The 14,862-nt window shown below is 41.1% G+C and overlaps 1 protein-coding gene across 1 annotated transcript in view; it reads right to left on the reverse strand.

Annotated features, from left to right (window-relative positions):
• Positions 1-3,077: 3,077 nt before the first annotated feature.
• LOC143961524 (alpha-2,8-sialyltransferase 8F-like) overlaps positions 3,078-14,862 on the reverse strand; it is a 49,906-nt gene continuing 38,121 nt past the window's right edge. The window contains exons 5-7 of the mRNA XM_077470819.1: positions 11,580-11,689; positions 11,396-11,482; positions 3,078-4,493 (exon numbers count right to left, since the gene is read on the reverse strand). Of these exons, the coding sequence (XP_077326945.1) occupies positions 4,034-4,493; positions 11,396-11,482; positions 11,580-11,689 (657 nt within the window). The 3' untranslated portion in view covers positions 3,078-4,033. The remainder of the gene's footprint in view (positions 4,494-11,395; positions 11,483-11,579; positions 11,690-14,862) is intronic.

Here is a 14,862-nt window from a genome sequence, read left to right on the forward strand (position 1 = left end):
ACAGATCTCTGTGTTCTCACAGTTAAAGAACCCCCCCCCCCCCCACCCACAATTAGCAAGCACTCCCTAGGAGCATGTTTAACCCTTTGATCGCCCCTGATGTTAACCCCTTCCCAGCCAGTGTCATTAGTATAGTCACAGTGCATATTTCTTATTTCCCCAAAAAAGTATCAAAAGTGTCACTTAGGGGTTTATTTACTAAAGCTAGAGAGGGCAAAATTAGTCACAATTGCAGCCTCAATGGGCCTGTGCCCATTTGCAGCCTCACTGTCCCCATCTGCAGCCTCACTATGGCCACCTGTATCATCAGTGCCCAACTGCAGCCTCACTGTGCCCATCTGCAGCCTCCCTGTGCCCATCTGCAGCCTCCCTGTGTCATGTCCCGCTGTATTGTCCGTAACTGCAGTCTGTTTGGCGGCCATCCACTGTAACAAAGCCCCGCCTCCTCCGCTTCTGTGATAGACGGAACACTGATTCAGTTTCCCAGCATTGTATCAGTGTTCAGTGTTCCGTCTATCACGGATGAGGAGGAGGCGGGGCTTTGTTACAGTGGACAGCCGCCAAACAGATTACAGTTATGAATGATACAGCAGGACATGACACAACGGGAGACCCTCACTTGAGTATAAGCCAAGGGGGGCTTTTTCAGCATAAAAAATTTGCTGAAAAAGTCGGCTTATACTCTAGTATATACAGTAAGTAAAAAATATTGTTTATTTTTTCAAAATGGTTGGTCTTTTTTTGTTTAACGCAAAAAATCTGAACTGCAAAAGTGATCAAATACCACTAAAATAAAGCTCTATTTGTGGGGGAAAAAAAGGACAGCTTTACACGACCGCACAATTGTCAGGTAAAGTAACGCAGTGCCGTATCGCAAAACAAGTCCTGGTCATGAAGGGGGGGTAAACCTTCCAGAGGACAAGTGGTTAAAGTAATTCTAGTAGTAGTATATTTACCTAAGGCAGATCTCAAACTAGCAATGTGCGTGAGAGCAGCGGCTCTCTCCCTCCTCATAGGCTCAGTGACAGCCACTATCAATCACAACCAGTGAGAAGGAAGCAGGGGGTGAGGCTGTGTATGTGAGCCCGCATGAGTGCCCCCATAGCAAGAAGCTTGCTATAGGGGCACTCGGAAGGAAGGAGGAGCCAGAGGAACCATGAAGAGAATATTGGGTAAGTATAACATGTTTGTTATTTAAAAGAAAAAAAGGTATAATAAGCATTTACAATCATTTTAACAGGAAACTTTATGATTTTGGGTCAGTTTTATTAGTTTTTTTCTAAGTTTTATTTAACTTTTTAAACCAGATGTTTTGCATCTGTTTTTTAACGATTTATATATTTTCAAATAAACGTGCAGGTTTACTAAAAAGTGTAACCATGAAACTATGGGGGTTGATTTACTAAAACTGGAGAGTGCAAAATCTGATGCAGCTCTGCATAGAAACCAATCAGCTTCCAGGTTTTATTGCCAAAGCTTAATTGAACCAGCTGAAGTTAGAAGCTGATTGGCTACCATGCACAGCTGCACCTGATTCTGAGTGCTCCATTTTTAGTGAATCTACCCCAATATTCACAAATTAATATGGGATTTGTAAAGAGAAAGTAGAGCAGAGTATGTTTCCTTTCAGACCCTCTCTCTCTGATTGAAATGCCTTACAGAGGAGCCAGGAGCACCAGCGGAGGGGGGGGGGACCCCAGAAGAGAAGGATTTGGGCCGCTCTGTGCAATGGTTTTGTAGCACTCTGCACACCGATAAACGTTGGCACAATGGCAGCAGTGGGCAAATGGGTGTATCTGTATGTCCCCTTTAATTGGCAAGGGTTTTCAGGTGCATGCCCACTGTGTACAGTGTGACTGTGCCCACGGGACCGGCAGACTCCATGTCTGGCAATCATGTCACAGAGCCGCAGAACGGGGAAGTGACTAGTAATCAGTGCATTTTAATAGCACTGATCACTGTATACATGACAATGGTTCCAAAAATGTGTCAAAGCTGTCCAATGTGTCCGCCATAATGTCGCAGTCACAATAAAAAAAAATCGCAGATCACTACCATTACTAATAAAAAAATAAAAATAAAAATGCCATAAAACTATCCCTTATTTTGTAGACGATATAAGTGTTGCGCAAACCGATCAATATACGCTTATTGCGATTTTTTTACCAAAAATATGTAGAAGAATAAATATCGGCCTAAACTGAGGGGAAAAAAATGTTTTTTCATACATTTTTTGGGGATATTTATTATAGCAAAAAGTAAAAAATAATCCTTTTTTTTTTCAAAATTGACGCTATTTTTTTGTTTATAGCACAAAAAATAAAAAACGCAGGGGTAATAAAATACCACGAAAAGAAAGCTTGTCAATTTTTTTTGGGTGCAATATCGCACGACCGCGCAATTGTCAGTTAAAAGGACGCAGTGCCGAATCGCAAAAAGTGCACTGGTCAGGTAGGGGGTAAAATCTGGTTAGGAAGGGAGCTGGAGCGGTTAATAAAAAAAAAAATAATAATAATTTAAGATCACCTTAACTTTAACAGGAAAGTTTATGATTTTCGGTCAATTTTATTAGTTTTTTTTACTAAGTTTTATTTTTTTATTTAGCCTTTTAAACCAGATGTTTTTCCATCTTTTTTTTTTTTTTTTTACCAATTTATATATTTCATTGTTTTCAAACAAACATGCAGATTTGCTAAAGAGTGTAACTATGACACAAAATTCACAGAACGCTGTGAGATTTGTAAAGAGAAAGTAGACTAGAGTATGTTTCCTTTCAGACCCTCTCTCTCTGATTGAAGTATTGAAATGCCCTATAGCAGTGATGGCGAACCTTGGCACTCCAGATGTTTTGAAACTACATTTCCCATGATGCTCAACCACACTGAAGAGTGCATGAGCATCATGGGAAATGTAGTTCCAAAACATCTGGGGTGCCAAGGTTCGCCATCACTGCCCTATAGTGTCATCTTCAGAGAGGGTAAGTTGCTGCGAGTTTGGTCTCACTGCTCCAAAACATTAGCTTGCACATGTAAATTTAACCTTGAGCTACTGTGCTCAGTTAAAAAAAAGTAAAGTCCTTATTTTTTCCTGAAAATATTTTTTATTTTCTACGTAACGTCTCATAATAAATAAGGAAACTATATATAAAACTATGATATGTTCTCTTTAGTCCTTTGAAACATTTTAACAATAATAAGTTCCGATCATCACACTTTTTGAGCTTAACATAGAAGAAAAAGGATAGGAAAAGACTAATTGGTATGCTCACCTATATGGTTACAGCATCGGTCTGTTGCTGCAGTTGTCCCCAGCCAGCTCTTAATCCGTGAACTGAGCAATCACATGACAACTGATTGCTCAGTTCTCTGTCTTCACTGAGCAGAGAGTGGTGACTGTGAGTCCCCGCTCTCTGCTCTGCTTTGGAGGAGGCGGGAGCGACTGGCTTAGGTTCTCAGCGGCATGCTAAGAGGCTGGGCCAGCTGCCAGTCAGGCATCTAGGTGGATCCCAAACTTAAAGTCAAAATCCTTCCAGAGCCTGGACCTGCTCTCTGACATCAGCTGGTAGTGGGCTTTAGCCTGCTGTTGGCTGAATCTGGGCCACAGGAGTGCAGAAATAAGTGTCCTCCTGTGACCCAGAAGAGAAGTATGGCCAAAAAAGCTTTGACAATACTTCCCTTTTAAATGTGCATGAAAATCTGTTCTAGGCATTGACTATTAATACATTCTAAGGTTAGATTTGAACTTCCTGTCTGCTTGTTTGAGGTCATGCCTCTATGTTCCTGATCTCAACTTGATATTAAAAATGCTGCTCTCCTAAACCTTGTTCACACCCCCCCATACATTTAACATTTTTGGTCATGCCCCCCGAGGTCCTTCTTCCAGTCCTTCATGCAGGAACTTAATTTGTACAGCCTCAAGAAAAGATGGAAAATGATGGACATGGCTGATTCCTTTGAAATACATTAAGGTTGTGAATAAGTTTACCCTGTTATCCAATTGTATTACAAAAAAACAAAAAACAAAAAAACAAACATTAGCAGTGTCCCAGATGCAGACGCACAGACCCTTGCGCATGTATTTTAAGGTACTGATAAAATTCATCGGGCAATGAGTAAAATTCAGGTTTGGGGCGTTCATTGTCAAAGTAGTGATGGGGAATCCAGATTCCATCCAGGTCCTCGGAATAGGGCCAGAATCCGTAGAGAGTCACTTTTTCACAAATCTCAGCTGCCACGCTCACCATCACCAAGCCAGAAGACAGTCGCCGAAACCTAAGTCCCGCAAGTCTCCAGTAGGCATTAAGTTTCCGTAAGTAGTCTGGGTTGAAAAAGACAACTTTGCTCTTCAGGTCAAGGTCTTCCATGGTGTAGAGCGTCCGAAATGAGACCTCTGTGAACCCAGAAAATGAGAAAGCTGGTAGGAGGATGAAAGAAGAGGGGTACTCCTTCACCATGTTGATAAATGATATCCTACTCTCCCTAAGACTGTTGAACCTAATAAAGGAGACATAAACATAAATTCAATAAAAAAGGAATATCCATTTTTACCTCACCCACTTCATGATTTCATATGTTTGGTTTAGATGTTCTTCAAATGGAAAAACACTGTAACGTAGAATTATGTTTTAATACAAATCATAAAATAAAAGAGAACAAAAAAATAGTTTTTTATTGGTGGTGGAAAAGTGTATAAGCTGGGGTCCTGGGTTCAAATACCAACAGTGCACTAGCTACCAAGAGTGTAATTTAGGTAGCCCAAAGTAGGAACATTGAAAATGTCTCAGTCACTGCCCACCATGCAAAGCTGTATGTCATAAGAATGATAGCAGCCTCAGCAGTCTCTATCCAACTCATGCCCCCCAAAGCCTCCCAGGGGGCTTAATCATGGAGATCCCCCATGTTGAAGGACCCGGGCGGACGAAACATGTTGGGGTACATGACATACGGCTTTGCATGGTGTACAGTGACTGAGACATTTCCAACGCTGTTACATTATGTATGAAGTCAGGACAGACTCCCATCTAGCCTGCAGCCACAGCGGGATCCATTGAAAAGGGCTGTTAAAGCCTGAGCGCAGACCCAAAGTTTATTCCAAGTATACATTAGGTAGCATAAACATTTGTATGTACAATGGCTGCACCGAAAGTAATGCAAAAGTGAGCATAACTTTAATAGCTTCAGTAACAAATATTATTACCCCCTTCCTGCCCAGGCCAATTTCCACCTTTCAGCTCTGTTGCACTTTGAATGACAATTGCCCGGTCATGCAACGCTGTACCAAAACTAAATTTTTATCATTTTTTTCACACAAATAGTTAGTTAAATGTTAGTATTTAATCCCCACTGGCTTTTTAATTTTTAGGACATTTTTTTTTAAAAAAACTGGACATTTTGAAAAAGCACGCTTTCCTTTGTTTCTGTTATAAAATAATATTTCTTCATAAATTTAGGCCAAAATTTATTCTGCTCCAGTTCACCAATTATGGGATATAAGGGTACTGTATACTGTACATCTGAAAATCTATCAGTCTGGGTGTACTGATGGCCTCTCATTTCTTGAGGCTTAAAAACACCAGGACAGTACAGATGACCCCTTTTTTTGGAAAGTAGACAGTCCAAGGTATTTAGTAATAGGCATGGGAAGTTTTTTTGAAGTTGTGTTTTTAGTCATCATTTTTTTTTTTTTTTTAATTAAGACATTTAATTAAAAAAACATTTTTTGCCACAATTTTTTAAAATGTTTTACATACTGTCACCAGTGGTGTAGTACAAGTACAGTGTCATTATATAACTGGTGTGGCCCTGATCAGGGAAACGGACTGGGGACAGTATGTAAAAAAATGAAATAATAATAATATATTTTTTTAATTTTTTAATATTTTTTTATTGCATTTTTACTTTTTTTTTTTTACATACAGTGACCAGCACAATACAGTGTTACCTTGGTTATGATTTCTTACTGGGAATTTTACAGTTATAAGCAACCATTTTTTCTGAATGAAAACTATTTTTGAAAAAGAAAGAAGAGAAAACTATTTATTTAGTGTTTACTATTGTGATTAGCTGTGATTGGTCACAGCTAATCATATGGCGCAGATGGGCGGTAATTGGCTCTGTCTGTACCATGTGATCATTGTGACCAATCACAGAGCCCATCAAAATAATACACAATAAAATGTATGAATTAAAGCCATTCATTGTGTCATGTGATCTGCTGTGATTGGCGATAGCAATAACATGGTACCGGCAGCGGACCGGTACAGTGATATGTCATTGGCCATGTCTAGTGGATACAGAGGTTGATAGTTCATGCTGGAGTGCATGCAATCGCGATCCTGGGCGGACATCATATGACATCCTACCAGGATAATTGGGGCTCCCACTCAGCCATTATATTATGATAGGACACACGGGAAGGGGTTAATAACTTACATAGGTTGTTAAAATTTCACATTGGTAGAGTAACTCTACCTATATCTTAACTCTTCTTTTTTATAGTAAGTAGATCATGGATTCCCAAGCAGAAGCAATGTGCTATCATTGAGTTCTTGAGAAAGGAGGGGGTGCGGATTGTCCAACATCCACAAAAAGCTACAGAATGTTTATGGAGATGACACGAAGCATATTCACGGATGGATACAAATGTTTAAAGAAGGAAATACTAGCACTGAAGACAAACCACACATTGAGACCATCAATAGTGACCACTGACACAAATTGTCAACAAGTAGATGAATTGATTTGCGTGGACAGACGAGTCACAATCCGTGAGCTTGCTGCACAACTTGACTGTGGTTACAATAACAGAAGATGGTGGAAGACTTATGCCCCGTACACACGATCGGGACTTTCCGACAACAAAACGGTGGAATATTGTTCAATGGTTGTTGGCTCCAACTTGTCTTGCATACACACGGTCAAACAAATGTTGGCCAACAATTACAAACTTAGTGATGTACCAGACGTACAGTAAGCCGAAAAAAAGGAAGTTCAATAGTCATGAGCCCCCCTTTGGGCTCCTTCTGCTTATGTTGTGTTTGGTTAGCATTGATTCTGAGCATACGTGTTTGTACTTTGGACTTTTGTCCCATGGACTTGTGTACACACGATCAGAAAGTCAGACAACACACATTTGTTGGTGGAAAATTTGAGAACATGCTAGCCTACATTAGTTGGTGGAAAGTCCTCCAACTAATGTCCGATGGAGCGTACACAAGGTCGGACTTTCCACCAACAAGCTCACATCCAACATTTGTTTTTGGAAAAGCCGATCGTGTGTATGGGGCATTAGACTATTGGAAAGTGTGTGCAAAGTGAGTACCTGGGTAGTTTACCACCAAGTTTGAAGAAGAGAAGGGTGGAAATCTACTCTGATCCACTGGAAGTGTTTGAAGCCAATGGAGACACTTTTTTTGCCAGCCTGGTGACAGGTGATAAAATGTGGATGTATCTTTATGATTGATAAATAAAGAATCAGTCCATAGAATGGAGTCGTACCTTTTACCTAAGAAGCTTGAGAGTCAGCGATCAGCCCCGAAAGTCGTGGTGACTGTTTTATGTGATGACAAAGGCATCATTCTCCTTGATTTGTGGCCCATCACCAGCCAGTGGTACATTAGGACACTTACAAAGCTTAGAGAAGCCATTAAGAGGAAGAGACCTACCGGTAATTTTAAAACATTCCAAATTGACCACGACAATGTACGATCACACGCATCTCTGTTAACAAAGTGGGCTGGTCATTGGTCCGCCATCCACCGTGCAGCCCATATTTAGTGCCCTCTGGCTTACATTTCTTAGGTCTAATGAAGGACAGTCTTCGGGGACAATGATTTCATGTCTGAGATGAGGTGAAAGTGGCTGCGAAAAAATGGGTACAACAGTTCCCACACCTGACTTTCTTCAAAGAGGATTCAAAAGTTGTGTTCCACGATGGCACAAATGCATCACTTGTGATGGAGACTATATTGACTAGTACCTTTGTATGGAACAGGGGTCTCCAAACTTTCCAAACAAAGGGTCAGTTTACTCTTATTCAGATTTTTGGAGGGCCAGACTGTGGTCAGTAGGAGTAGAAAACGTGCCATGTCATGTCAAAACAATCTCTGTGGTTAGTAGGAAGAGGAATAGTTCCCCATCTTTGGTGTCAGTGGCAGGAATAGTGCCCTATTGTTGTTGGTATCCACCAGAAGAATACCACCCCATTGTTGGTGTCAGTGGGAGTAATAGTGCCCCATCTTTGGTGTCAGTGGGAGAAATAGTGTTCCAATATTTATATTAGTGAGTGGAATGTTGAACCATTATTTATGTCAGTGAGAGGAATAGTACCCTATTGTTGGTGTAAGTGGCAGGAACAGTGCCCCATTATTGACTTCAGTGGGAGGAATAGTGTCCTATTATTGGTGTCAATGGATGGAATGATGCCTTATCTGTTTTGTCAGTGAGACAAATAATACCCTATATCAGTGGGAGGAATAGTTCCCCCTATCAGTGGGAGGAATAGTGCCCCATATCAGTGGGAGGAATAGTGCCCCATATCAGTGGGAGGAATAATGCCCCATATCAGTGGGAGGAATAGTGCCCCATATCAGTGGGAAGAATAGTGCCCCGTGTCAGTGGGAGGAATAATGCCCCATATCAGTGGGAAGAATAGTGCTCCATATCAGTGGGAGGAATAGTGCCCCAAGTGCCGGTTAAAGGTAAGAAAACGGTCACATCTAGCCAGCGGGCCACACTTTGGGGACTACTGGTGTAGAAGAAGAGTTATGCCACATACACATGACCAAACTTTCCGTCAGAAAAGGTCAGATGGAATAATTCCATCGGATATTACGATTGTGTGTGGGCTTCATCTGACTTTTTTTAAAAAAAATCTGTCTGACGAAATCAATTTCTATCAGGAAAACCGTTCGTCTGTATGCTGGTCCGACAGACCAAATACGACGCAAGGGCAGCTACTGGCTATTGAACTTCCTTTTCTAGTCCTGTCATACGTCATCACGTTCAAAACAAACAGACTTTGGTCCGTTTGTGTGTGGGCAAGTCCGTTCGGTCGGAAGTCCATCGTAACTCCATCGAAAGTCCTTCAGAACTCCGTCGGGAAGACCGTCTGACCTTTTCAGTCGTGTGTACGCGGCATTACTCTACCAACATGTGAAAATTTAAAGGTCTATGTAATTTAATGAAATAGTTATGCCCACTCTTGCATTACCTTCGGTACAGCCCCTGTATATAAAAATATGATGGGGTTCCAGGGTTTATGCTTTATGATATTGAGAAAACACATTTTTATTGTGCTTCCTCTGAATCTTATTAAGTTCTGTTTTGGTTCCTGGAGCCAGAAGACTTTGTAGAGCTGTGGATGGTCTAAAGCCTTCCTCCTCCCTAGGCCCATACCTTACCTGGTGGTCTCAGCTGTGTATGGACCTTTATACATGTGAGCTAACTGATGCTCTGGGCTCTTTCTTGCTCTCTCTGCTGTAGGAGCCTGCTGCTGGGTGAAAAATCTGAGTGGTGACAAAACACCAAAAAGGTACAAGTACTGCCTGTTTGTGATAGAAACCCCATTAGGAGGCATCCTGTTGGTTAGGGCCTGACATGAGTTTATTTAGTGGCTTGAAAGAGCACATGCTTGTTTTATGAAATGGACTGGTTGTTTGAAGCCCTCCTGCTTTGAAACTGTGTTCGTTTGCTGTCTTGCATCAAAAATAAATGTTTACTGTAGCGGTTGCCCCCGCAGGAGCCACTGGGATATTGGTTTGCCCGAGTCTCCCACTGATTAAGCCACAGACAGTCACAGGGTATTTTCATGTGGCCAAGTGCACACACACTCTTCCGTTCGTTATTTCCAATGCCCAGTCTAGGGGATTGGTTTTTGTATTTTATTTGGAGAATTTGGATATGATAAGGGAATTAGACATGTGCACTGACAAAAAAATTGTTTGTTTTAGTTTCATTCTCTTTTTATATTTTTTTCGTAAATTTGTAAATTAGAAAATTCGGATTTTCAAATTTCTGAATTTCCAAATTTTTGAATTTCCGAATTTTTGGATTTCCAAATTTTTGGATTTCCGAATTTTTCAGATTTCCGAATTTCGGAATCCAGACAAAGGGTCGGGGGTCATGCAGTCTCATAGGGCAGACAGAGGAGAGTGAAAACACTTCCTACAAGCTTTAACCAAACACTGTTAGAAGTCACAAGACTGCTATAGAATGCTGATGAGAAAAGGTATTTAGCAGTTTGTATTTACTAAAATAATTGCATTTCCATGTTCTGTGTACTGTGGGAGACCAGATATAGTGAATGCAGGGTCCTGGGTTTAGTAATACTTTAAGCAAGCCATACATTATACAACTTTCTTTCCTTCGGCCTTCAGTTTGAATGAGGAATGGTATGCATCTACAGTAAAGGATGCTGGAATCCTTCTAGATGTAACTAGTTTACTTGAACATTGTTTTACACAATGGCATCCCATCGATAGGGGGTGCCACCCCCCCCCCCCCCCCCCCCCCATCCATGGTCCAGCTCCCTGATCTACATGCGGGGCACCAGATGCATGGATTTCAATGTTTTTTTTTTCTTGAAGCACATGATTAGAGCCCGAGGCTCTAATTGGCTTCAAAAAAGGGTGGGCTCGGGGAGCAGTGAGCCCACCCACTTGTGAGACAATAGCAAATTAATATTCTCTTTTGTCTTGCTGATTCTCCTCCCAGCCAATCAGGCAAGCAGTTCCTGAGACCCAATTGGCAGGGAGTCTTATGACCGTGGATTTGTTCAAAGGACGTTGGCTCAAACTTGCCTTGCATACACACGGTCACACAAATGTTGGCCAACAATTCCGAACGTGGGAATGTGCTGACGTGCAAAAGACGTACGATGAGCTGAGAAAAAGGAAGTTCAATAGCCAGTGCGGCTCCTTCTGCTTGATTCAGAGCATGCGTGGACTTTTGTGAGATGGACTTGTGTACACACGATCGGAATTTGAGAACCTACTATCAAACATTCCAACAGAAAATGTTCGATGAAGCATACACATGGTCGGACTTTCAGACAACAAGCTCACATCCAACATTTCCCGTCGGAAAGTCCGACCATGTGTACACGCCATTAGGACTCCCGGCCAATCAGATCTCAATCAGGGCCCACTTCCTGTTCAGCCTGGAGGAGAAGCAATGGCCCTGGACCATGGAGCTGCAGCCTGGATCCATGCCTGCCTGATCTGCCTCTTTCCTTAGGTAAGGAGGCCCCTGATCGCTGGCGCATTCCTGTTTATCTCCCATGGGGGAGGGGGGGTAGCGGCGAATTCCAATCCGTTTCCCGTTAATCAACCATTTATATTTCATTTTATATTTTAATTCATTCTGAATTCCTTATTTAGGATAGACACCACGCTTACTGAGTAAGTAGGATGCTTGGGTTTGCGTAAACAAGATCAGTCTTTGTCCCCACGTCCTCCGACCTGTTCATTGGAGGAAAGTTTAACCTAGAAGATAAAAAATTGGAAGCTTTAAAGTCTGAGGTTGGGATAAATGGTAAGTAACACATTTCACGAGCTGTTTCCTCAGTATCTTTATTCTTACCTAAACACAAAGTCAGCTCGATCAATCTCTGATCCGCAAAAGCTGCTGTCTAAAATTCCACCATTACCTACCACCACGCAATGTTTTAATGGTTTCTTGAAAGGAGACTTCTGCAATGAGATAAAGAGATGAGATGTTATGGTTACATTTACTATACTACTGTGAAAGACCTGGAGCTTTTATGGAAATACAGATTTAGTGCACACATAGGCAGCCAAGTGCATGACAACAAAATCTGACGGATGTTGGCTCAAGCTTGTCTTGCATACACACGGTCACACAAATCTTGATCGGAAATTCCCAATGTCAAGAACGCGGTGACATACAACACGTACGACAAGTCGAGAAAAATGAAGTTCAATAGCCAGTGCGGCTCTTCTGCTTGATTTCGAACATGCGTGGAACTATGTGTGTCGGAATTGTCTAGACACAATCAGAATTTATGAGAACAGATTTTGTTGTCGGAAAATTTGAGATCCAGATCTCAAATTTTGTATTTTGGAAATTTTGCTGGAAAATGTCCGATGGAGCCTACCCACGGTTGGAATTTCTGACAACAAGCTCCCATAGAACATTTTCCATCAGAAAATCCTATCGTGTTTACAGGGCATAACATTGGCTGAGAGCCAACAAGTTAGCTTCCAAATACCTGGTGATAAATGGCTCTATCTTTAGGCTAGATCTGGTCTATAAACCAGAGGCTCTAGATGTACAGTTGGATAAATGACTCTATATTTAGGATATATGTGCTCTAAAAATCAAAGGCTGTGGGTGGACAGTAGGATAAATAGTTCTATATTTAGGATGTATCTGGTCTATAAACCAGAGGTTCTGGATGGACAGTTGAATCATTGGTTCTTTATTTAGGATGCATTGGGTATATAAACCAGAGGCTCTGCATGAGCAGTTGGATGGTTCTATATTGAGGATGTACTGTATCTGGTCTATAACCAGAGGCTCTGGATGGAGAGTTGGATAAATGATTCTATATTTAGGATGTAGCCAGTCTATAAACCAGAGGCTCTGGATGGAGAGTTGGATAAATGATTCTATATTTAGGATGTAGCCAGTCTATAAACCAGAGGCTCTGGAAGGACAGTTGGATAAATAGTTCTACATTTAGGATGTGTCCGATCTATAAACCAGAGGCTCTGGATGGACAGTTGGATAAATAGTTCTACATTTAGGATGTGTTCGATCTATAAACCAGAGGCTCTGGAAGGACAGTTGGATAAATAGTTCTACATTTAGGATGTGTCCGATCTATAAACCAGAGGCTCTGGAAGGACAGTTGGATAAATAGTTCTACATTTAGGATGTGTCCGATCTATAAACCAGAGGCTCTGGATGGACAGTTGGATAAATGGCTCTATATTTAGTATGTATCTGGTCTATAAACCAGAGGCTCTGGATGGACAGTTGGATACATAGCTCTATATTCTAGACGTATCTGATCTATAAACCTGAGGCTCTGGATGGACAGTTGGATAAATGGCTAAATATTTAGGATGTGTCTAGTCTATAAACTGGGTGTAAAATTTAATAAATGGCTCTATATGTAGGATATATCTGGACTATAAACCAGAGGCTCTGGTGGACAGTTGGATAAATGGCTCTATATTTAGGATGTATCTGCTCTATAAACCAGAGGCTTTGGGTGGACAGTTGGATAAATGGTTCTATATTTAGGATGTATCTGGTCTATAAACCAGAGGCTGTGGGTGGACAGTTGGATAAATGGTTCTATATTTAGGATGTATCTGGTCTATAAACCACAGGTTCTGGATGGACAGTTGAATCTTTGGTTCTTTATTTAGGATGCATTGGGTATATAAACCAGAGGCTCTGCATGAGCAGTTGGATGGTTCTATATTGAGGATGTACTGTATCTGGTCTATAACCAGAGGCTCTGGATGGAGAGTTGGATAAATGATTCTATATTTAGGATGTAGCCAGTCTATAAACCAGAGGCTCTGGATGGAGAGTTGGATAAATGATTCTATATTTAGGATGTAGCCAGTCTATAAACCAGAGGCTCTGGATGGAGAGTTGGATAAATGATTCTATATTTAGGATGTAGCCAGTCTATAAACCAGAGGCTCTGGAAGGACAGTTGGATAAATAGTTCTACATTTAGGATGTGTCCGATCTATAAACCAGAGGCTCTGGATGGACAGTTGGATAAATAGTTCTACATTTAGGATGTGTTCAATCTATAAACCAGAGGCTCTGGAAGGACAGTTGGATAAATAGTTCTACATTTAGGATGTGTCCGATCTATAAACCAGAGGCTCTGGATGGACAGTTGGATAAATAGTTCTACATTTAGGATGTGTCCGATCTATAAACCAGAGGCTCTGGATGGACAGTTGGATAAATGGCTCTATATTTAGTATGTATCTGGTCTATAAACCAGAGGCTCTGGATGAACAGTTGGATACATAGCTCTATATTCAAGACGTATCTGATCTATAAACCTGAGGCTCTGGATGGACAGTTGGATAAATGGCTAAATATTTAGGATGTGTCTAGTCTATAAACTGGGTGTAAAATTTAATAAATGGCTCTATATGTAGGATATATCTGGACTATAAACCAGAGGCTCTGGTGGACAGTTGGATAAATGGCTCTATATTTAGGATGTATCTGCTCTATAAACCAGAGGCTCTAGGTGGACAATTGGATAAATGGTTCTATATTTAGGATGTATCTGCTCTATAAACCAGAGGCTGTGGGTGGACAGTTGGATAAATGGTTCTATATTTAGGATGTATCTGGTCTATAAACCACAGGTTCTGGATGGACAGTTGAATCATTGGTTCTTTATTTAGGATGCATTGGGTATTTAAACCAGAGGCTCTGTATGAGCAGTTGGATGGTTCTATATTGAGGATGTACTGTATCTGGTCTATAACCAGAGGCTCTGGATGGAGAGTTGGATAAATGATTCTATATTTAGGATGTAGCCAGTCTATAAACCAGAGGCTCTGGAAAGACAGTTGGATAAATAGTTCTACATTTAGGATGTGTCCGATCTATAAACCAGAGGCTCTGGAAGGACAGTTGGATAAATAGTTCTACATTTAGGATGTGTCCGATCTATAAACCAGAGGCTCTGGATGGACAGTTGGATAAATGGCTCTATATTTAGTATGTATCTGGTCTATAAACCAGAGGCTCTGGGTGGACAGTTGGATACATAGCTCTATATTCAAGACGTATCTGATCTATAAACCTGAGGCTCTGGATGGACAGTTGGATAAATGGCTAAATATTTAGGATG

Source organism: Lithobates pipiens, unplaced genomic scaffold (assembly GCF_037356315.1).
Source record: "Lithobates pipiens isolate NorthernLeopardFrog02 unplaced genomic scaffold, aLitPip1_a1.2 Scaffold_8, whole genome shotgun sequence".
NCBI classification, from domain to species: domain Eukaryota; kingdom Metazoa; phylum Chordata; class Amphibia; order Anura; family Ranidae; genus Lithobates; species Lithobates pipiens.